General features: G+C 36.9%; 1 protein-coding gene across 1 annotated transcript in view; it reads left to right on the top strand.

Annotated features, from left to right (window-relative positions):
• The window catches only part of NBAS (neuroblastoma amplified sequence), a gene marked incomplete at both ends in the record, with an annotated part of 123,217 nt that overhangs the window by 16,944 nt on the left and 82,722 nt on the right, over positions 1-23,551 (top strand). Inside the window, 10 exons of the mRNA XM_008949395.1 lie at positions 2,877-3,005; positions 3,604-3,667; positions 4,968-5,161; positions 6,297-6,551; positions 7,358-7,483; positions 8,651-8,802; positions 9,717-9,851; positions 10,227-10,305; positions 11,045-11,149; positions 11,439-11,575. Of these exons, the coding sequence (XP_008947643.1) occupies positions 2,877-3,005; positions 3,604-3,667; positions 4,968-5,161; positions 6,297-6,551; positions 7,358-7,483; positions 8,651-8,802; positions 9,717-9,851; positions 10,227-10,305; positions 11,045-11,149; positions 11,439-11,575 (1,376 nt within the window). The remainder of the gene's footprint in view (positions 1-2,876; positions 3,006-3,603; positions 3,668-4,967; positions 5,162-6,296; positions 6,552-7,357; positions 7,484-8,650; positions 8,803-9,716; positions 9,852-10,226; positions 10,306-11,044; positions 11,150-11,438; positions 11,576-23,551) is intronic.

Here is a 23,551-nt window from a genome sequence, read left to right on the forward strand (position 1 = left end):
TGAGTTTTAAATCTTGAGTGTCCTGCTGAGATGTATGTGTGTGCTTTTAATATTTCTGAGGCTTTGCACACAGTGCTTGTGGCTTTCTTCTGCATGCCTGCGATCCACCCGTGCAGTACTGCACCACCTTCTCCTATCTCTTGTCTACTAGTTGTGTGTAGCCTTTGTTAGATGCCTTTTTTTAATCCCCGTTTGCCTCTTTACAGAAAAATTGGTTTCCTTTCTATTGCTGTACAAGGAAGGAGCAGTGAAGAATTGTCTAGCATCCTCACTGTGTCCTCCTGAGAAGAAAAATAGCTAGTCTGAAGTTATATGGACTTTGGAAATGACCTTAATAGATTTTTGGGATGTTTAGGTGACTGGTTAAAAGAAGAAATTGCCTGTTTGATTGGAAGGGGAAACCAAATCTTTTTGAATCTCTCTCTTGAGTGGAATGCTGAGAGATATTATTTCCTTCACTGAAAATATAAACCAGAAGGCTCAAGTAAACTTTTTTACTGGAAGGCTAGTACTGAGTGTAGCTGTACTAAACTTCAACTGCGTTGCACTTGCCAGTACTAAATTTACAAAGAACAGCAGGGATTGTTATTCATCCTTGAATGTTTTAGTTTCATTTCAGAGATTATGGTTTAAATATGTGAGGTGGAGTTTATGTTCTGAGTGGGGACATTGGCAACAGCATTGAGGTACAACAGGCACAGTAGCTATAGGACTTGTATATTAGAACTAGCTCTGTTGAGATTTGATTTGTGGTGTTGCTCACTGAAATGGCAGTTATAAAATGTGAAGTGCCAAGCTGTTGAGGTTTTCAGTGTCTTGTTCTGTGGTTCCCTTAGGTTGACAAGCTGTGTACTGAGGCAGCATTGCCTGCTTTGCCCAAGAACTGATTAGTCTCTATAGATAACAATGCTTGGGTGCTAAATTTGAATGTGTTTATGGCCAACCAACTCTAAATTTAACAGCAAGATAATTATTACTGACTACTGAGTAAGCGTTTAATTCCTTTTAAAGTCTGTGATATATATCACTGTTCATTTATTTGAATGGATTACATATTGTAGCTGTACGTTTCTGAGTCCTTTAGCAGTCTTTTTCTTTGTCCTCTGTGTATGCAAATTGAATTGTAAAGAGAGAATTTCCATTAGTAGGCATTACAATTCCTTGGCAAACTCCAGGAGAGATTGCAGCACTCTAGCTGCTTAAGATAATCAGAGAATACTTATGAAATTTTTCTAATATAAATAATTCTTAATTGGTTTTAAAAAAGCTTAATAATGCTCTCCTTTTCAATTAAAAACACATTTTAAACTTGGATTTAAGCAATGCTCTCAGTAGCTGCAAACCACTGTACAACAGGGAGAGGATTGACTTGATTGTCATTGTTTCTGTGGCATAGCTAGAACTTAGCCTCAGAAATAAAATAAAAATAAGCAAAACCCCTCCCAAATCCAAACAAACATACCCTAAAAGAATATTGTTATCCTCAAATGGTACCTACCACTAATGTGCTGTAGAAATGCCATTAAAACTTGTTAATCGTATGGAGGTCCAGTAACTTTTCTGTACCTCATTCATGTTGGAGTGTTTTCCAAGAGAGGACATGTTGGCTTAAAAATTCATTAACTGCAGACTTGGACAGTCTAACATTACCATGGGTTGAATCTTTATTTGGAAGTTTTTAAAAGCAAACCACACTAACAAAATGGGATTTTATAAAAAATACAATTTTGGGGAATCTACATTCTACTGTCTTTCAGTAATGATTAGATTCTCTAAGAACCTAGTGATCTTTCTGAAAAACACAGTAGTTGTGTTGGAGGCAGGGGAAATAACAATTTCTGAAAACATAATTTATAGTTATTATGCATTGTCAGTGGCACCAAGTTTGGGTTTAAATTTTGAGTGTGTATTTGGAGGCTCTTATCTTATGGTAATAGTGTATAGATACGGTTGTAATTGTGTGGGAGTTGCTGAATCATTAAGGAAACATTTTGTTAGAAGTATGTTTTGCCTCCTAAGGTATCTAGAGCTGAAGGAAACCTTAATGCGTGCGGATTTTTGTAGCCTTCATGAAGTTTACGTAGAGATGCTGAACTATTTCGTCTGTATGGACTTCATCTGATGTTCACTATATTGCTGCTTAGTCTCTTGCTACCCAAGAGATTCTTAAATTCCAGTTCAGTGTCCTGAAATAACAATGTGTTTGAACAAAGTGTCCTTCCAAGTTCTCATCATCTTTCTAGTCTCCTTTTTAAAAAAATGATTTTAGTTTTATTTTATTCTAAGAACACCTACCCAAAAGTTTGCTTTTGGGAAATCTATACTAGGCTGTGTTTTGGTAACAGTCTTCTTTGGGTGGACCTGAGAGGCAGGACAGTAGGGAACTGAGGCTGCCTAACGTTTTCTCTGCACAGAAGACAACCTGCAGTTTCTCCTCTGTGTAGCCCTCCACTGCTCTCTGTGACATTTTCCTAGGAGTGCCACACTTTCAGATTCTGTTAGCTGTATAACGATGTGATACAGAAGTCTACATTTGCCAAAGATTTATTTGTGTTGTGGTAATGTTCCTCTTTTTATACAGGATGTTTTTACTCCTCCATGTCCCAGCTGATATTTTGTATTTATCCTGACTTTTAACATAGGGTAGTGTGTTTTCTTTTTTTTTTTTTTTTTAATTTAAAGCATTGTCCATTGACAAGCATATTAAATTTTCAGGATGGAAGACTGTACAATTTTTTTCCCCATAAAATAGAAAAAATAGCTTGGGATTTTTTTTTTTTCCTTCATATTCTTTGATATGTGAGGTGGTGTGTGTGTGTTTTGTGTTGGGCTTTATTTTTATTTTTCTTTTACTATGCTGACATAATGTTTGGCAGGATGGAGTTTTCAAGATGAATCTTTCTCCTGATGGAGCTCTTCTGGCAGCTATTCATTTCTCAGGAAAACTTACGATCTGGTCTGTACCATCTCTCAGACAGCAAGGAGAATGGGACCAAACTGATCAGGTAAGAACTGTGTAGAGCTTTAAAAACTCATAGTACATATCTTAATTCTCTGGAGGTGTGTTTTCCTAGGAGGTGAGAATAGTTCAGATAACTGTACTTTGGCTGCATGCTATCTTTTTGGTCAACTCCATATTTTTTGTAGAGCCCTATATTTAGTTTGACAATAATCTGTCTACGTTTCAACCATAAGCCTTAAACTTAAAAAATGAAGAAAAAGAACCAATGATGTTGAAGTGAAGTTTTCATGACACATTTTGGTGCCAAATGGATAGCAGTGGTGGAGGTAGACTGAAAGCTGTATTATATCAGCAGAGGCCTATACGGGTAACTCTCAGTAGTTGAAACTGAATTCTGCTTGATGTCTGATATGATTGTCTGTTTTTTCCCTCAATATTTACCTTGCCTTCTACCAAATAATGCTCCAGAACAGTTTGTTCATCAGTTCAATTCTTTGCAAAATTAGTCAGGAAAACTTCAGTTAAGAATTGCCCAGATACTGGCAAACTTTTATGTCACTCATGTGACAGTACAGTAAGTAAGCAGTTTGTGTTACTTGCATATAATCCTCTTTTTCTGTTTCACTATTTTTTGTTTTTAGCCCGGTTATGATGAGATCAACCCAGACTGGAGACTCTCTAGTGAAAAAAGAAAGAAAATCAAAGGTATACAGTACAGTTGGATCATTATACCACTGTGCAGTTAAAAATATTTACACAGATGTACAAAGTCTTGAAATGGCTTAATTAAATATCAGATATAATAGTTGCTAAAATTATACATATGATTTGAATTTGTATATGGTATAGCTGAATGAGCATCAGAACAGGTTTTTTAAAAAAATCCTCTCTTAAGAGTACTTTTGCAGGTATAAGCATTAAATAAGATGATATTTCAGTTAGCTCAGGACTTCATTTATTATTAAACATGTGAGTATGGTTTTGTGGAACGCTGAACGTTCAGCAGATGTCTCAGCTTCTAACAGTTACTACATAATAATACTGCAGGTAACACATTATTAGAGTCAGCAGCCTAAAATTTAAAATTATCTTTATCTTTTCTTTCTATGACTGTCTAATAAATCTGGAAAGCTAACTGTCCTGGTTTGAGTTAGAACAGAACTAATTCTGTTCAGTAATCTTACCTTTCAGTGCAGTCTCTTCCAAGTAACTGCACTTTCCCAAGTTAATGGCGTATTTTTGCAGTCATGGTTTTGTCTTTGGGTTAATTAATCTGCCCTTTGTTGTTAGGCTGCTAACTAAGCTCTCAAGTGGCAGAGAATTCGTAAGCTGGTCTGGTTCTCAGTGCTGTTTGGGGAAGTACCTTTTCTTGTTTGAGAGGTGGGAAATAAAACTATAGTGAATAAGTTAAAACCTTGGTGAACATTTTATCCAGTCACCATAATCACAACAGTATTCAAAATGGCACAGCTTCCATCCTAAGTTGTGGTGAGTTTTTGTTTGTTTCGTTGGCTTAATTTTTCTTAACAACCTCATCTTGCAGGCTGTTTCAGGAGCCTTGTTCATAGCTGTCACTTGTCCTCAAAACCATTGTCAGCTTTTCTGATTTTCACCGGTATTATCGTTATTGCAGAGAGACTTGGTCAAGGATGGCTTGGGATGTGTTGAACAAGATCTTTATCAAATATCTAAAATGTGTGATAGTTTTTACAAGTAAATCTGTTTACTGTGATTTTTTTATTTCCAAATGACATTAAAAAATAATTACATCGACAATTAAGTGATTTTTTTTTTTTTCTCCTCAACAGCTTTATTTAGTGCAGAACTGATTTAGTAAAATATAATTGATCTAAAATAGAAACTTATTGGATATGCATCCTTGGTTCACTAATAAATGTATTTTAAATTAGGCCATCAGATGAAATCTCTTAATTCAAGTCAATTCTGTTCTTATCTGATGTTTAAATTTATCTTTCTTTGTATGGTGCATTTTTATTTGTTTTAGATAAAGAATTCTATTACCCATTGATAGATGTAAATTGGTGGGCAGATAATTCTGTCATTCTGGCTCGCTGCTCTGGTGCATTGACTGTGTCATCAGTCAAGACGTTAAGAAACTTGCTGGGGAAGTCATGTGAATGGTTTGAGAGTTCTCCTCAGGTCACTTCAGCTCATGATGGAGGATTTCTAAGTCTGGAGGTGAGGAATGTGCACAGGCAGATACATTTTTGGAATGCGTTAGAACAGTTTGCTTTTGTATATGGTACAAAAGGGTATAAAGGGTATAATTAGGTATATACAGTACTAAGGGTATTGTATGTGTGGTGTGATTGAAAAAAGGTATTATTATGAAAAGAAAAAAGGTTTCCTTATCTCTAGACAGGTATTTCAGGGAAATTCTGAACTGGTTGTAACTTAACTGTCTTAATAAAAACTTGATTGGGAAATAATTTCTGGTGAGTGCAAAACTCTATAAGGCTGAGTCTGAATGAGAGGAATCTTGCTGCAGGAAACAGTTTGTGTTGAATATTTTTCACTGTTTTGTATGTTAATGCAGTTGAAGAATGCTGCAAGCATCCCTCTCCCATTTTGAAACAGATGCTTCTTGCAGAGGGATTATGTTTAAAGGAAATGGAGAACACATTTATAAAAGACAAATCCATGTAAGAGAGATATTTTTTGTTCAGTTTTAGTAGGATTCTAAGGAGGAGTAGTACATAATGAAGGTATGGAACCAGAAATTGCCTTTGGAACTAAGGAAATTACCCTTTCCTAAGGCTTACACTGTATATAGGTCTTAAACATTTTAAACAAAAGTTTAAAGTAATAATTATCAGAATATCTCATGCAAGCTTGGGTATGCATTGTTTTTGGAAAAGTCTATTTTCCTGGAAATAAGATTCAGCCAGTGACTGGCATATTACAGTCTAAGGATTACATTCGCATTGAACAGAAGAACTTGTTTTGAATAGCTAATAGTTGAAAAAAAATGCTGTATGATGCAGTAAACTAGGTAATGGGGTGTGAACATGTCTCCATAGTTTTGTCCTGTCTGGGGTGGTGGTGTAGGAGGTTTACTATAATAGGAGGTTCCTATTAGAGAAGCCTTCACTCCTGCTTCAGTAGGTAAGGGATGAAGCCTCAGATGTAAGAGATAAACACAGTCAGATTTTGTGGAGCATGTTAAGCAAGCTGAGAAATTAAAGGTTTAAAGGAGAAGGGGAGGAAGGATGTTGATTCTGAAATTTGAAGGACTGGAAGCAATGTACTTGATTCTCATCAGTCTAGCAGAGGTGAGTTAGGTGAACGCTTCGTATTCGTATTTTCTGCGCAGTGCGAGATAAAACTGGTTCCAAAAAGATTACGCCTGGAGAGCAGGCCTGGTGATGAAGATGAGGGAGAAGAGGAGTCGGACTCAGATGATGAAACTTCCAAGGACAGATACTTCAGCTACCTGAAGCAAGGCCTGTATTTTGTGACAGAAATGGAACGATTTGCTCCTCCACGGAAACGCCCACGTACTATTGCAAAGAATTTCCGCCTTGTCAGTCTGAGATCCACGACTCCAGAGGAGCTGTACCAGAGAAAAGTAAGTTCAGAAGGGAAGGTCCTATTTATCTTAGCTTTCTTTAGCAAGAACTTTTTCTTTCTAGTTCTTGCTGTATTAGTGGAAGGCTTTTAGGCACATAGTTCTTTCTGAGCACCTCTCTGCTGGCTGTGTACTGTGTTGCTTAATTGAAGGGATCATTTAAAACTAGCGTTATAATAATACAAGTGAGATGGTGTTTATAGGTCACTGAGGAGACACTTCATCATTAGCTTGGCCAAGCTTGAAAGTGTACTCATGTGAGTGTTTACTAATGATGAAAGACCTGGCAAATATATTGAATAAAATTAGTTTAGCTTGTTACTGGCTAGGGAATGGTTTAACTTATACCCTGATGTAAATGTAGGTTTACTTGGGTGTTTTTTTTTTTTTTTTTTTGTTTGTTTGTTTTTGTTTTTTTTCAGGAATACGTGCAAATTAGGCCTGTAACTCACTCCTACTGATCAGATACTTCATTTATAAAACTGTTCTAGGTGGTACTTTGTCTTGGCCATTTCAATTGTTCAGATGGGAAACTAGCCTACTCTGTAGCTGTTAAGAGTTTCCAGGGAGTGCTAATGTCATAACAATTACCTAAATAATGCTTCTTTTTCTTCAGGAAACCTCTCTGATTTTTTAGTCATGTCCATCAGATCTTGGTCTTACTCATTTATATCTTGAGCCATTCTTTTTCCTACCTGCTTAAGCATACTACAGTAATTATTCCTCTGCCTGCTTCAAGACACAGAATTAATCATTGTTTATTATGGAAAGCAGATTAATTTCATTTTTATGTGTTTGCTTTTTAGATTGACAACGAAGAATATGGGGAAGCTTTGTCTTTAGCTCAAACGTATGGCCTTGATTCTGATCTTGTGTATCAAAGACAGTGGAGAAAGTCAGCTGTTAACGTCGCCTCAATTCAAGACTACTTGGTGGGTTTGGTTTTTTTACGGCTTCTAGGCTCTTTCACCAGAAAGACAGTCTTACCTTCACAGAAATTGAATTCTCCATTTTGTTCTTATTTATGTGACATAAATTGGTGGCAGTTTGGAAAGCTGTCCTGCAAATTCCATTTCATGTCGTTTGGAAGAAAGCGATCCTGTTAATTTAACTGAACGCCTGGTCTGGAGACTTTGGAAGTTAATGGAAATCTTTGTTTTCAAGTATCTTCTAATTTCATCGTTGCCCATAAATGAAGAATGTAATTGAAATATAAGAATATATTGATAATAAGAATATATATAATATAATGAAATGAAGAATAATAATTGGAAATACAAAGCATTGAAATGACTTCCGAGTATCTTAGAAAATTAAATAGGAAGGTGAAGTTGGTATCTATAGCTATAGAGTGAAGTATGAATAACTAAATTTATAGTGAACTCTAGTACCTATAACTGGAGCTTTTTCAGTAGAATCCAATGTGGGCATTTTTAGCTTGGAAGAAAGACTTCAAATGCAGCAGAGAAGTGTTTGTCAAAGCTGCACAACCTAATGCTGCTATAGGGTAATGTCCTCCAAGAGATCAAGAAAAATATTACTTAACTTTAGAGTTTTTAACTTGGATATTAATTGAATGTTAAAATAAGAGTTTTACAAGTAACCATTCTCTGTGTGCTATGTAACCTCAATTGAAGATCAGCAGATAAGACAAATAGTGTTTTGTGATCCTGGCATGTCTTTTCTGTAACAGAATACTACTAGCATTTGAAGAGGTTGATACTGAAAGTAACTCCAGTGTTCTTGTGAAGTACACTTGGTTTATAAAAACTACATTTTAGCTCTAAACCATCACATATCATTTAGTGTAAGGAGGGGTGTTTTTAATTAGGGAATACAAATAATAACTTCTGTTCCAGTTGTTGTGAAAGTGCTGCTAAATCACTTGGCATTGCTGTCTTCTTCTGCAACATATACTCTGAGGGAGCTGTGGTTTTGGCATTCTCACCTCCTTTGTTGGTTCACATAATCATCAGATTAACTTGGCATTTTCTTAAGTGTAAAGTGGAAGAAACACATTCAAATATTTTTATCTCTTTGGTTTCATTGCTTTCCGTTGAAAAATCTAACATTGTGTCTATGCTCTTGTTCTTGGACAGAGCAAAATTAAGAAGCGTGCATGGGTTCTTCATGAGTGCTTGGAAAGAGTTCCAGAGAATGTGGATGCTGCTAAGAAGCTGCTTCAGTACGGCTTGAAAGGCACAGACTTGGAGGCACTTGTGGCCATAGGAAAAGGAGAAGATGGTGGCAGGTTTGGGAAGAATATATTTTTTAAAAAAATTGTTTTCTTTTTAGAAAATGGTGTATGAACTATTTTTCTAATAATTTAGTAATTTTTCATTTTTTATCAACAAGTAATGAAAATGTTAAGCTTTTACAGGACAAAAAAAAGGTAATGCTTTGAATCAGAGTATTCTGAAAATGTCCACAAGGTACCTGTTCTCACTTTACCTTTGTAAAAGGTAAAACAATTGCTTTTGTACTACATTTTCTTTCTTCTCTGAATGCCTTTTCCTTCATGGAGAGTCTCTCCTTTCACTGTTTTCCCATGAGAATCTGTTTCTGTTGCCTTTTCTGGAAACTGCAGCTACCCCTATAAATGCATTTTGTTGTGTGTCTTAATTGTTGTAATTGTATTCTTTTGTTCAGGTGGGGAAAAAGCAAAACCCAGTGGGTTGGTGGGGAAGTACATGCAGAGACATGTATTAGATGTGTTCTCTTTAGTATTCAGTTTCTGGTGGTAGAAATAGGAGAGGCTATTCTTTCTTTGTGCAGTCATCTGTTACCATTGAATGCTGCCAATCCCAGTGCTGCCTGTGGAATTTAGAAACTTATTAACCATTATAGTTGTGTAGTTGGTGGTTTGGATTTTTTGGGTTGTTATAGGAAGGGAGTAGAAATAAGAGGTGATGCCTCTTGCTGGCTTGTGATGAGTTGCTGCTTTGTAACTGCAAAGCTCAGTATTATCTTTTTCTATAAAAGTTTACATTTTTAGTCAAGACATAAACAGAAAGCTGTTAGTATGTTTACTCAAAAATTAGTTCGTTATCTCTTTGTTGGTGATTGTAGTTTCAAAAATTAGTTCATCGTTATCTCTTTGTTGGTGATTGTAGTTTTTATTTTTTTTTAATTGACATTGATTACATTGTTGATTTTGTCTTTCAGATTTATCTTACCAGGGGAGGTGGACATTGAAATGCCCTATGAAGATTTTTTGTCACCAGATGAAGAAGTGGATACAAGAAGGGAAAAAGAGTCCAAGAAACGTCAAGAACTGCTATCATCAGTCAGCTTCTCAAAGTAAATAAAATGTTAGGCCACGTTTTGTTAGGGTTACAGGTTTATTGTTATCAGCTGCAAGAATGTTATTGCTCTCATTTGTTATTCCTAATAGGAAGGTGGTTTAAATTTTAATTTGTGTTTTATTGGGTCAGAGTTGTTGGTTTATGTAATTTCTTGATATATAGAATCATAGAATGTCTGGGCTGGAAGGGACCTCCAAAGGTCATCTAGTCCAAGCCCCCTGCCATAAGCAGGGACATCTCTGACTAGATCAAGCTACTCAGAGCCTCATCTAGCCTGATCTTGAGTCATTAAAGTGTGTAACCATTGTCTTCCTATGAGCATGATGTACGATATCAATTGCAAATATGAAAATTCCTGTTTTAAACACAGGCTGACACTGGAACAAAAAGAACTCTGCCGTAGCAGGCTGAAGCTCTTAAGTTACCTTGATCGCCTTGAGACGTATGAGGTGAGAAACCTTGTTCATTGGCTACAGTCCTTTTCAGTTCTCATTGCATAGGTATTTCTGTAACTCTTTTGTCACCTCATCATATAATTTTTTATTATGTATGTTAGTGTTAATGTTTACAGTCTTTTTGAACTGCTGCAGTCTCTCACTTGAGGTAGGTAAGCTGTTTTCTGTTCAAACTACCATGTTTCTCCTGCTTTACTGTTGCAAATGGTCAGATTCTAGTTTTCAGAGGTATAGGTGGGCAGAAGCCTGCTTGAATGTACTCTGTCTACAGGGAAGTAAGTTATGCAACGACATGGCGTGTAGCGTTCATGCAGGATTACTATTATTTCACTCTGTCAGTCCAATTAGCAAGTTCTATTTGGATTCTCTAATGAATCTTTTCTTCCATGAGCTTATGGAAGTGAAAGTTACTGGAATGTCGAACAGTGTCTTGCCTGGATTTTTAATTTTAACTTTGCAGTTGGGACTAGTCATGTAATGACTTTTACCATATCTCTTTGTAATTAATGTTGTCTAAACCCTAATTAAAATAAGACAGAGAATTGTCTTAGCTTATCAATCAAAAGTGCATCTGTCTTTTGAAACAAATGAAAACAAGCAGCCGAATTTTTCACATATATCTTACTCTAAGTATACTTACTCATCCCAAGAGAAAGAAACATAGAGGTTTTTTGTAAATCTTGAATAAAACCTAATCTTTTAAAAGGTTTTGAAAAAGTTTTATTTTTTAAAGGAAATCCTGGGAGGACCTCATGCAGCTGAACAGCACTATGATGGTGAATTCTTCAAGAAGTTCAGAAATCAGAATATTGTACTTTCAGCAAGAACTTATGCTCGGGTATTAATATTTATTTTACAAAAATGTATTTTTGTTTTGGTATTGCTGTTTGCACTTAAGAGCTTTTTTTTTTCTCCCCTTTGAATTTAGCTGAATCTCAGTGAGTATTTAACAGGTGGACGTAGATTGTAAATAAATAAATGCTGTGACCCTGAACTAATTTTTTTTTTTTCATTGTTAAAGAAATGTTTGCAATTGAATGTTTGTCACATGACCTAAGCTAACATTTATTATTTTTAGTCTAAATCAGTCGTAGGCTAGTTCTGTAACTTAATGTTTTGTTCTTTAGGAAAGCAATGTCAGAGCCCTGGAAATTCTGTTCACATTCCATGGATCAGCTTTACTTCCACACAGACAAGCAATTCTCTCCAATTTTCCAGAGACTACTTCACCGCACGAATACGCTTTCTTGTTGCCTGAAGCTTGGTAAGGATACATAGATGCGTATTAGCTAAAAAAAGAGGGTTTTTAGGTTAATACTTAGATCATTTGTTTCCATATATGACAATCTGCTGTTGGTTATTACCTGGAATCAAGATAGCAGCTTTGTTCTTCTGTACTTGACCAGTCTTCTTTTTCTGCTTTACTTTGTGCTATTTATGAAATCATTTTGGTTTCTTTCAGTTAATATTGGGCAAGTAGGGACTCTCCTGCCTCTATTACCCATAAGAGGAAGCATGACCTTTTCTGACTTGGAACTACCCAAATTTTCACAGGTCTAAGTCCAAGACTATATTTAGTTTGTAATAACGGCCAGTGTTATGAAAGTAAAAATACAAAAGTTTAGCTCCCTGGAAGCAATTGTTTTTAGAATCATAGAATGGTTTGGGTTGGAAGGGACCTTGCGGGCTCAGCTAGTCTAACCACACTGCAGTAAGGAGAAACATCTAACTAGATCAGGTTGCTCAGAGGCCCTTGCAACCTGACCTTGAATGTTTCCAGAGGTGGGGCATCTACCGCCTCTCTGGGCAACCTGTGCCAGTGTTATCACTCCCATTGTAAAAATTGCGTTCCTTGTATCTAATTTAAAACTACCCTCATTTAGTTGAAAGCCATTACCCCTTTTCTGCATTTGTTTTGAAATTAATTTAACACTTAAGCAGTCAGTAACTTCAAAGTCATTAATCATTTTGTGACTGATTTTTATGCAGTCTGCTAAGGTAGAATTAAGAGCTGACATTCCTACTCTTTCGTTTCAGCATAAAATACTAATTTATTGTCATTTTCATATTAATTTTCTTAAGAGAGTCTGCCTGAACATCATCATAATGTTTTGTGTCTTACTTAAAATATTTTTTTGCTTCTAGAGTGTTTCTTTCAAAGACTTCAATTATGAAATTAATTTTGAAGCATATTGTTCAATGCCCGTAGAGAACTGGGGAGATTTCATTATTTAATATTTTACAATAGGACTTTGAAGCCTTCCTTCAGAGGGATAGTTTTTGGAGTAGCTAATAGAATTTTTTTGGTAGTCTTCCAGCATTATAGTTAAGTTTTTCACTTCAGAGTTTTGGATAGTTGTCCACATAGAGGAGGGTTTTTTAATTAATCAAGTTATTCTCTTGACAGTTTTCCTAGCTTGTAACATTATCACTTTTGTCCTCTGTGAGCAGAAGTTAATCTTTATTTCATGATATCTAATAATTACAAATACTCTTTTTATAGTGTTGGAAGCATTAAGAACACAGTTATTTAGTTATGGTGTGAAAACAGTTGTTTTAAGGTAACGGTTAGGGCCACGAAGAGAAACTATTGCAGTGTTTATAATACTGGGAAAACACATTCCAATTTTTCTCTTTTGTTTTTGTAAGATTTTGTAATGTGAAAGGGAGGAAAGAAGGGTCATCTTAAATGGGGTTATGATATTTTGTTGGCGTTCACAAGCAGGTTCCCTTTCTTTCTGAAGGGTTTTTTGTTCTTGGTTTTGTTTTTTTATTTTGTTCTTGTGGTTGGTTTAAGAAACTGGCTTATATGCTAAAAAGGCAAAATAACAGTTAAAATAGAGTATTTCAGTAGTGATCTACTGGTAAAGATGTTAAGTTATGGTTTAAGAAGTTAGTTTTGTCTGCTGTTGAAAAATGGAGGTATATAGTTTGAACCTTTAATTCCCATGGCAGAGAAAACTTTCCAGTGCCAGGATGAGGTATGTGCAGGTTCATGCTTTTTTCTTTTTTTTTTTTTTTTTTTTTTCCTGGTTGCAGAACAGATAATACTGTATATCTTTTGAAATGTTTGTCTTTGGGCAACTACAATATAGGGATGAGAGCTAATCCTATATATACAAATCCCATATACTTCAAAAAAAAAAAAAACACCAAACAAACTATATTTGATCTAACCTTTTCCTAAAAATTGCCCTGTTACAAAACTGATTACTCAAATAGTATTGCTAAATGCACTCCCTAAAACTCAACAGAATTAAATTTGTATTAATGAGAATAATATACTAATCAATTAGACTTAAGTTATACAAAGTAACATTTTATTATTAATTTAAAGAGGGGTTTTTTTTTGGTTTTTTTTTTTAAAATCGGTTGGGTCTGCCCCACAGTCCAAATTGGTTCATCTGATGGCATTCTTGTTTCATGTGAATCAAAGAGAACTGAAGTTCCTGGTCGTTGTGAGTTAATTGGGCCTTTTAGTTCTAGCATTTAGTTTTTTAAAGGGGCTATTAGTATGAATAGAATGACTGGCGTTCTGTAGACACATTGTTGTTACAAAATCCAGTGTAAATGAGTGTTCTATCTGGTTTATTTCTTGATAGAGCACAATATGTAGACATAATTTGCCTTAAATTAACTGATGGAACAAGTTTATGATACAATTTACAAAACGATTTAATTCTTGCATAATATTAGAAAGTTCCAAGTACTGCCTGTAATTAGTAAACTTTTTGAATAAAAGGAAAACATTGAAAAAATATAAACCTCAGTGTTGTAATTGGTAGAGAAAAAAAAATGTCTGCAGCATTATGACTTTGTGTCTTTTCAGCTTATGCAGCTTGTATTTAGAGGAGTCTTTGGGATAAGGGGTGAGAATGATTCAACCTGTCATTGTGAACTTTGACTCTAGACAAATCTTAGGAAGGATTCAGAGTCAGGAAATTACTTAGGATTTCTTTTTTAAATTTCACACTGTTGCAGTTATGAAATGGGATGTATGCTGGATATCAGAAAGACTTTCTGCTTTCAGCTGTAAAAAAGACAGATATTTCCTGTATTTTCTTTTAGCTCATTGTTGTTGTGAGAATTCAAGGCCATAACTGTCTGTACCAAGAGATGCCAGTAGGGTAATTGGTTGCTGTGGTGCATGTGATGAGACCACTAACATTGAGCAGCTTCATGATAGTGCCTATGTTAAAAAGTTCAGCTTGCCCTGGTAGCTTTGTGTGAAGAATGCCTTGTTCATACCTTGTTGATGCCTTTGCTGCTTGGCCACCTGCAGCTCAGACCTCTTGCTGAACAGTGGAGGCAGAACAGATTTTGGTGGAGATTAAAAATAATGTAGTTTGTCTTCTAGGTATTCCAGAACAGCCCTTGGTGTGTAGGTTGACGTACAACCGGGAACTGACCATATTGTGTCTCTGTGTATGGAGCACTTTAAATGATAAGAGTGTTGGTTCCCAGGTGGAGCTCTCTGAGGTGACACCTGTCCTTCTGGAAATGCATGACATGGCTCTGTCTTCTCTTAGTTCTTCCATCTATAGGTGAATCTGGCTGGGGAAATACTTGGGATCGCATAGTAGGTGCTACCTTGTTTGTGCGTTTAAGAAGTGAGGTGGGACAAATGGGCACCTCTAGCTATTGCTGAGGCAAAAGCATGGAAACTCTTGCTGTACACCACCAACAACAGGAAAGTGCACAGAAGTCCTATACCTGAAGAATTTCATTACCTATGAGAAATGTTTTGTGGAGGTTTCATTATAATGGCCATTTCCTTTTGTCTGCGGCTTCCAGTTCAGCTGTGGATAGTAAATTCTAAGTACCTAGTGAAAGAAAGGCTTGTTTTGCTAGTGCATTCTCTAAACATAAAGCAGTTGTTTTTGTTGGTACTGGCACATAGCATTTATGTTAGGATGGCATTTAGAGGCCAGTATCACAAAATTTTTAAGGTCTTGTCAGTCAAGGAGGAGTAGGCATAACAAATGGGGGGGAAAAAAAAGGTAGAAGAACTTTTTTTTTTTTTTTCCCCTGCCTTCTGAGCCAGGTTGTTAGGAAATATATACATATTTTTTCCTCTGTCTGATTGTAAAAAGTCTCAGGTGGTAGATACTCTTCTGTTTCTCATTTTTGACATATGTTTTGTAGCTTAGGATCATTAGGGGCTGCTCTCAGAACTGTTTAGGAAAGGTTTGTAATGTCTGAGCAAAGAATTTATGTATTCATGAGACTCTTGAAGAGGACTGCGAGTTATGTGAGCTCAACAACTCCTGGACTTGAGAGGAATTCTGAGTCAGGTCTCTCAGCCTTTCCTCATACAGCAGGTGTTCCAGTCCCCCAGTCATCCTCGTAGCCCTTGCTGGACTCTCTCGAGTAGATCTCTGTCCTTCTTGAAATGGGGAGCCCAGAACTGGACACAATACTCCAGGTGAGCTCTCACCAGGGCAGAGTAGAGGGGCAGCAGGACCTCCCTTGTTCTGCTGGATACACTTTTCTTAATGCAGCCCAGGATTCCATTGTCCTTCCTGGTCACAAGGGCACACTGCTGTCCCATGGACAACTTATTGTCCACCAGGACTCCAAGGTCCCTCTCCACAGAGCTGCTCTCTAGCAGATCTCCTCCTAACCTGTACTGGTGCAATTTATTGCTCCTCCCCAGGTGCAGGACTCTGCACTTGTTTTTGTTGAACCTCATTAGGTTCCTCTTGGCCCAGCTCTCCAGTCTGTCCAAATCTCACTGAATGGCCACACAGCCTTCAGGTGTGTCAGCCAAACCTCCCAGCTTCGTGTCATCAACTTGCTGAGAAGCTAGTTACAGGTCTCCAGTTGGACTTGGCCCCATTGATCACCTTAGTAATACATAACTAGAGGATTTATTTTTTATTTTCTTATTCTTTTAACAACATTTAACTCTTATTTTGCAACATTATGGTTCACATTTTGAACTTGCAGAAGTTCAGAAGTCCAGATGTGTGGTGCCCTCAACAGGCATAGATTTGCCTATGTTGCATGTTAGTAGTAAAAATCTTCCCTCTAAGACAGAAACTTTTTATGTTTCTGCTTTTTTACACCTTAACTTCCTCCAATATTGGTTTTCAGGCATGGCTTAAAGTGAATTTTTACTGTAGAGTTGTGGGCGAACTCCATTTGCCTGGTAAACTGAAGTGGGAATGGAAATGTCTTCTAAAAACTTAGTGAAGCTTTTAAAACCTGAAAATCTGCATGTAGTTGACTCTGGTCTACAAATAGATAAATACTACACAGTTAAACTAAGAGGTTCATAAGCAGTTAACTTTGCCTTTCCATAATGATATCTTCTAATGAACTAGGTTTTTAGTTGTTGCCTCTGGCATTGCAGTTTGGATAGAGCTATTGCAGTGTCTTCTTGGCATGTGTATGTAAATGGGTTTGATGACTGAATGTCTGCAGAACTGTCTAATACATAGTACTCATTTTTTTTTGTATTAGTTTTTCTTCTTCACTTCTGAAGCTTAAGTGCTTTTTTGGTTTTAGTGTAGTTCAGAAGTATTCATGTTAAAAGAATTAATCCCATGGTAAGTTCCTTTTGTTTGTTTGAATTCACTTTGTATAGTGCTACAGTGAGATAAACAAGAAGGACATAAGTTTCATATGCACTTCTTTTTCTTTGCTCTAAGGGAAAAAAGAAAAACAGTTTAGAGGTAGAGGGATCAATGTAGCTTGCTATCTCAAGGATATGTTTGATGAAAAAAAACCAACTCAGATCTTACCTTCTGCTAGGAAGTAGAAAAAGTAACTTTTGAGAGAAAGATTAATGATAGCACTTGAATTCCTGCATGGTAGGAGCAGGGAAGGACCTTGTGGTCCATACAAAAGTTAAAGCAGTGATTTAGAGGAAAAGAAGCTCTCCTGCAAACTGTTATGTGGGCATCTGGGAAAGCAGTAGGAGCAGCTCACTGCAGCCAGAAGGCTGCTGCTGCAAGTGAGCTGTCAAAGGTACCATAGGTATTAGTTGTGAGGAGTTTTTGAGGAGGAGAATGAGCTTGAAGCTATAAGGGAGCCATGGAGAACATGAGCTGTCACCAAGGAAGGAGGTGAGTTTTGCAGGAACTGATATACCAGAGACAAGCTGTTGTTCAGAGGGGACCTAGACAAGCTGGAGGAATGGGCCAGCAAGAGCTTCAGGGAGTTCAAGAAGGACAAATGCAAAGTCCTGTTCTGTAACTCAAGAAACACGTGCAACTGTAAAAGCTGTAGCCAGCCTAACTGGGAAGCAGCTTTGCTGAAAAGGACCTGGAAGTCCTGCTGGGAACAAACAAGACCTGAGCCAGCAGGGAAGGCCAGCAGCAAGCTGTCCTGCATGAAGAGAAGTCCAGCCAGGAAACTGAGCCATCAGATTAATGCAGTTGTTCACCTGCACCTAGAATGGTGGCCCCCAGTACAGGAAAGGCTTGACTAAACTAGAGCAAGCTGAGCAGAGGACCACCAAGGTGATTGGGATCTGGAGCACCTGAAGGCTGAGAGAGCTTCGTGTGCTCAGCATGGAGGAGCTAGTTTTATTTCAAGTAGCCTACTTCTGATGACTCTGTATCTGCATGTAGTGGGATTATGGAAGTGCTAATTTGAATGTGAAGTCTAAAATTATTTTGATTGTACCTACAGTAAAATATGAAAACCATAAGTTCTGGCAAGTGTAGAAGTGTCAGCAGAAAAAGTGTCAGGGAAAAGAATATTTCAGGGCTCAGGATTTTATATGCCTTTTATGACAAAACATAAATCTGATAATTTTAAAAATAAATGTAATTAAATTGGAATAAGGCACATTCTTAAAAAAATATCTTGAGTGGATAGCAAAACCATTTGATGGAAATGGCCTTGTTTTATAGTTCAGTATCTTTCATATATAGCTTTCTCACCTCTAGCAGATCAATACTTGGTGTCTTACCTAAATACGTTACGTTCAGAACTATTGATGTGTGTAACACACAAGCTTTCAAATGCAGAATCAGTGTTTATAACGTTCCTTCAGACAAGGAGACATGACTTTAAAAAAACACCAAAAAAGGCAAAAGCAAAGATTCATATACTCCCATAATATTTTTAGAAAAATCTCTTAAAAATGCTCATTTCCTTCAGGAAGAAGGTATTGTTTCATGGATGTGTTGTGGTGAATTGCCTTTTGCTTTGGATTGTGGCTTCAATGCTCACAGAAAAAAAAATTCTAATGCTCAACTAGATGAGTCTCAAAGCCAGGCCTACTGTATGAAATGCTCGAAGGAAAAAACCCCACATCGTTGCCATTGGTAATAGAAAGAATTGGATTGTGACCTTAAAAATGAATTAGACCTTCCTCTTTTGAAGGCTTGTCCTTGGAGAGAAAAATAATCTGCAGGTTTGAATAAATGCAGTTGGTAGGATAGGGAAGCTACAATAGCATGGGCCGCTTTTGTCAAAGAAAAGAATGGGATGATTTGCCAAGCCTACATAAACAGAGTGAAAAGAGCAGTACAGGAAAAGTCTGCTCTTTTTGAAGAAAGAGAGTTGAATACTTCTGTAATCTGTCAATTTACTGGGCTCAAATCATATTTATTCCACAGTTGAGAGGAAGAGAGAAGGGCAAAGGGTTGGGAGAGAAGCAGTGGCTCAGGAAAAAAAAAAAATAATAAAATCCCCACACTAATATATGTGTAGCAAATTATAGTGTGGCACAGTTGATAGCTTCTTTTCACTGGAAAAGAAGGCCACCTTAGTGACTGTCAGTGGTCTGTCCCCATATCTGCAATTTTGGGTGAGTACCAGATAGTGGTACAGACTTAACCTGCACATATTGCTGACCTCTGTGATTTCGGTTTCTAGAAGAATTCTGCAAAGTTGTGTAGCATAAGTAGAGAGACTGGTGACTTCTGGAGGCAGTAGCATGGAGTGTATGTCGCACATAGAGCAAGCTACCTGTGCAGGTTGGTTTCACCACTTCCAGCCCAGTTAGACTTACTGACTGGGTGCAGGGCATACACAGTGGTTCAGATGTGCCCCAGTTCAACTGGAATTGCTGCACGTGTTGTGAACAAGAGAGTGGTAGAAACATGGAAGCCCTACATTTTTGCATGTCATGTATTCATGTCTGCATGTCTTTTTCTTCTCATCTGCATTTATGTTCTTGAGTTTCTGGACTGCAAACTATATTTTGGTGCCTGAAATCTTTCTCAGCTGACTTGCTTCCATTTTAACATCTACTTTTCCAAAGTTTTCTTGCTCTCTGTTTCTGCATGAGTCACAGCAGTTACTGATAATAGAAATTTGAAGAAAATAAATACCTGTGCTAAAACATAGGTATCAGTTAAGGAAAGAAACTTTGTGATAAATATAAGATTTCATTAATTTCTTTGGCATTATAAAGGATTCGGGTACAGGGTACTGCTGTACTTCGCTAGTGTTGAGACTGGCTTATTCCAGTCCTGGTGTTTGAATCCAAATACAAAGAGTTTTCTCATCAAAATGAGGAGAGAAGGTAAGAACAGTTGCATGAAGTAATGTAACAGGGAGGGGGGAGTTACTTATTTTTATTAGCATTGATGTGAAGGTGAATGAAGTTAGCAGTCAGCTCTGAGTGGTGTGGTTTTTGCTGGGTTTTCTTTAAGAATTTAGTAAGACAGATCTGTTAAGAGCGACTTTCCATAATTGCAGAATCTCATCCTGGTAGAAATCAGCATCTGTGTCTTTTTTTTGATAGTGTTTTCTTTGAATATTTAGAGGAGGTAGTTACTGAGTGCTGCTTGACTCTTGGTGAATTGACCTCTCTCAATTTACTCACTCCTATGACAAACCTGAAAAATAGCAAGTTGAGCCAGAGCAGAAAATACTTTAAAAAGAATTTTCCGTGGCTTATCCGTAGGCCTGATTCATAGAGTATTTACATAGAGTATTTAACTTCTGCTGTGAGAAGGGGAAAAAAAGATGGAGCAGATGTTTTCTGGTCAAGATTTCACTGCATGACAATTCTTTCCCATAAATCAAAGTCTTCTCTTTAGTATTTCATGGTGAGGTCTGTTAATAGGCCCTTTATGAAAAAAACTTTTGAAGTATGTTTATAGTACTTTTTCAACAGATGTGTCTGGATATCTGTAGGTTTCATTCCTGCAAAATCTTGTGCTGAAACATGAGATTGGTCTTGGTGGTTTGCCTAGAAGGGAAATGGCCAACAGCAGTTACCAAGGAAAAAAATAGGTCCAGGCAACCACATTGCAGCGCATGTTTGTGTGTCTACAATATGTGGCTCAAATGTTTCTGAACTAGATGTTTTAGGAGACTTCCATGACACTTTACTCCCATAATTCTGTTTTTTAACCCAAATACACAGTGTTTTATCTTCTGTGTCATGCAGCAAGTAGTTAACAGCTTAGCTGCATATGGTGTAAGACAGTATCTGCTGTTGTTTGTTTTAAATGAGGCCGTGCTAGTCTCATCAGTGCTTACAGTGTTGTAGGAAGTAAAAACAGTGAATTGTCATTTCCTGCTTAAATGAAACAAAAAAATGAACAGCTTTACATCAGTCTTAGCATAGTGGTTGTTTTCTTTCTTCTAGGATTCGTCAGTCTGCTCTGGCTTTTACACAAGGGATGATCACACACTTACATTGCTTGTCTTTGTACTTTTCAACTTTATTTCTATTGTACTCCACTGAAGGTAGGCAGAGGGAGGCAGAGTTGCACATTGCTTCCTCACTTGATGGATTTTGGAGGTGAGGGGAAAAATGGAAGCAAAGCAACCGTTAAAGAGAGCAAAGTCTGGGAACTTGAATTCAAATTAAATCTTTCTTGGGGAGAATATTTTTAAAGCCAAAATAATTCCTGTTTAAGGACTAGGGAAGAAAATACCTACTTTTGGATGTGGAGACAGAAATAGAGATTATTTTCTGGAATGAGCTGGGGAGAAGGGCCAGACAGGTGATTCCATCAATCTGCAAAAACGAGTGTTTTTTAGTAACTTTTGATTTTAGGCTGAGTGGATAACTCTTGCTTGCATAAAAATGAAACTGTTTAGCTTCTAATAATTGTTTGAGGGTCAGGAAAATGGCTCAACTATGTTAAAAATAATTGGAAGGAAGAAACATATAATTCATCCTCATTTTCAGGTCAGTTAAGAAAAATTGCAAGTTTTGCCAACTTTAATCATAAGCTTTTTGTGCTACTGAATCTGTTAAGAAACAATTTAACTGGAGCTGAAATTCTAGAAAGTAACTTGCAAGCCTAAAAGATTCTATGATTCTATGCAGAATGTGGCAGCTTAATTAAGAAGAATGCGCTCAATGTAGTATTTAGCAGTATAGGCTTGGATCCATAGAGATTTTTTTGTTTGTTTTCTTCAGGTGTCATACTGAGGGATAGCAGTATTAGAAGTGTGTATGAATTTTAGAATGTCTTCGTTCATTGTCCTGCAGATCCCATGTTAATGCAAGGCTGGCTTTAAATTTGTGTTCTAAACTTCTGCTGTTCTTGCTTCTTTCTTGTGATTTTCTCTTTTAATAAGTTAGCCAAAAGAGGAAAATCTTGAAGTTTAAATATCCATTAAATGTGCACACCTCCTTTCTTACTGTTTTGCATGGCTTCTTTCTTTCATTGACAACAGTGAAAGAGCAGCCAAACCAAAGCAGCTTTTCCAAAAGTCTCTCCTGAGGCTCTCACGTTGTATGGAAAGACTGATTCAGATGGGATGCTCTTACTTGATAGAGTTGTGAGTGGACTGCAAGTTACTACTTGGAACAGGAATTTCCTTTTAGAGTAAATACAATAATAGTTTCTGCTGCTGTTTCCTAATGGCTCTTGATATAATTGTTTACTTGTAATGTGACAAGTAAATGGCTCCCCCAGCAGTCAGGTATTTTAGAGACTCATGCAAAAACCAGAATTTGGAGTAGAAGGGTAGGGGCACAGGTTGTGTTCTCTTTAATAGAATCATAGAATAATTCAGGTTGAAAAAGACCCTTAAGATCCTCAAGTCCAATGGTAAACTTAACACTGCCAAGTCCATTACTAAACCATGTCTCTAAGTACCACATATACACAACTTCTAAATACCTCCAGGGATGGTGACTCAACCAATATGTTATCTTAATAATGAGGTGAGAGAGAGACTTGCAGACAGGGGATGACTTTAGTACTATTCATGCTGTTCATAGTGGAGCTATAGAAAAGAGTCCAAGGGAAGGAGCACTCACACCACATCTTGCCCTCTTAGCTTGACTGTGATTCTTCAGCTTCTGGAACTGTCCAAGCCTTTAGGCTCCTCTGAGAACTTCCACTGCCAGCTGATCCTTGCCACCAGCTGAGTCTCTTTTTACCTCTGATGTTTGAACGAATGAAAGATTGTTAAAATTATTTGATTTGATGTAGAAGCTTAGAATCATTTTGGTTGGAAAAGACTGGATCATCAAGTCTGACAGTAAACCCAGCGTTAAAGTCGTACAGGCCTGTAGTGTAGCTAAGAGTTTTGTTGTTGTTGTTAATACAATAAAAAAATGTTAGTGTTTCAATTCTTGGAGGCAGAACACTAGTTAAGATACTGAAGTGTGTAGCTAATGTTGGAATAAAAAGCTATCTGTGATGTGAAATTGGATTTGTTGCCTGAAAGTCTCTTACTTCTTTCATATAGTATTTCTGCTACAATTTTGCAGACTTGATGTGAAACAGCTTGTAAGATGAAACCTTTGTCTGTCCACTAATGTAAAAAGCTGTTGTTTTCCCTTTTATTTTTTTGCCCCATAAGATGTGTTAATATTAACCAAATGAAGACACTCACTTCCCCTGAAAAAAAAACCAACCAACCAAAACAAACCCCCACAAAAAATAACCAACCAATCCCCCCTGAAATATCTTCTTAAGCCTACTGGGAAGTGAATGGAAACATTTTACTAGGAAAAGAAATTGTCTTGGGCAATAAAATTTTGTCCAATTTTATGTTCAATAGCACACAGGAAAGGAAAGCATTATTGATTATAACCTGAAGACCTTCTTGTGCTGTTAAGATTTTATGCTTTGGAAGGGAGTCACACTTTGGCTTTTCTGTTATTTGGCATTTCAGCTGATAAAGGGAACCTTTTCATTACAAACTAAGCCTTCCATCATAACATTCTCATGTTTGATGTTTGAAATATGACTGTATTAATTGATTTTATGAACCCAGTTTAAAAAATTAATATTTAAAATTAATTGTGAATTATGTTATCTAAAACTTTAAAAATAACACCCCCCTCTTCACCAAATCATCC

The sequence above is a fragment of the Merops nubicus genome, unplaced genomic scaffold (assembly GCF_000691845.1).
Source record: "Merops nubicus isolate BGI_N331 unplaced genomic scaffold, ASM69184v1 scaffold4391, whole genome shotgun sequence".
NCBI lineage: Eukaryota > Metazoa > Chordata > Aves > Coraciiformes > Meropidae > Merops > Merops nubicus.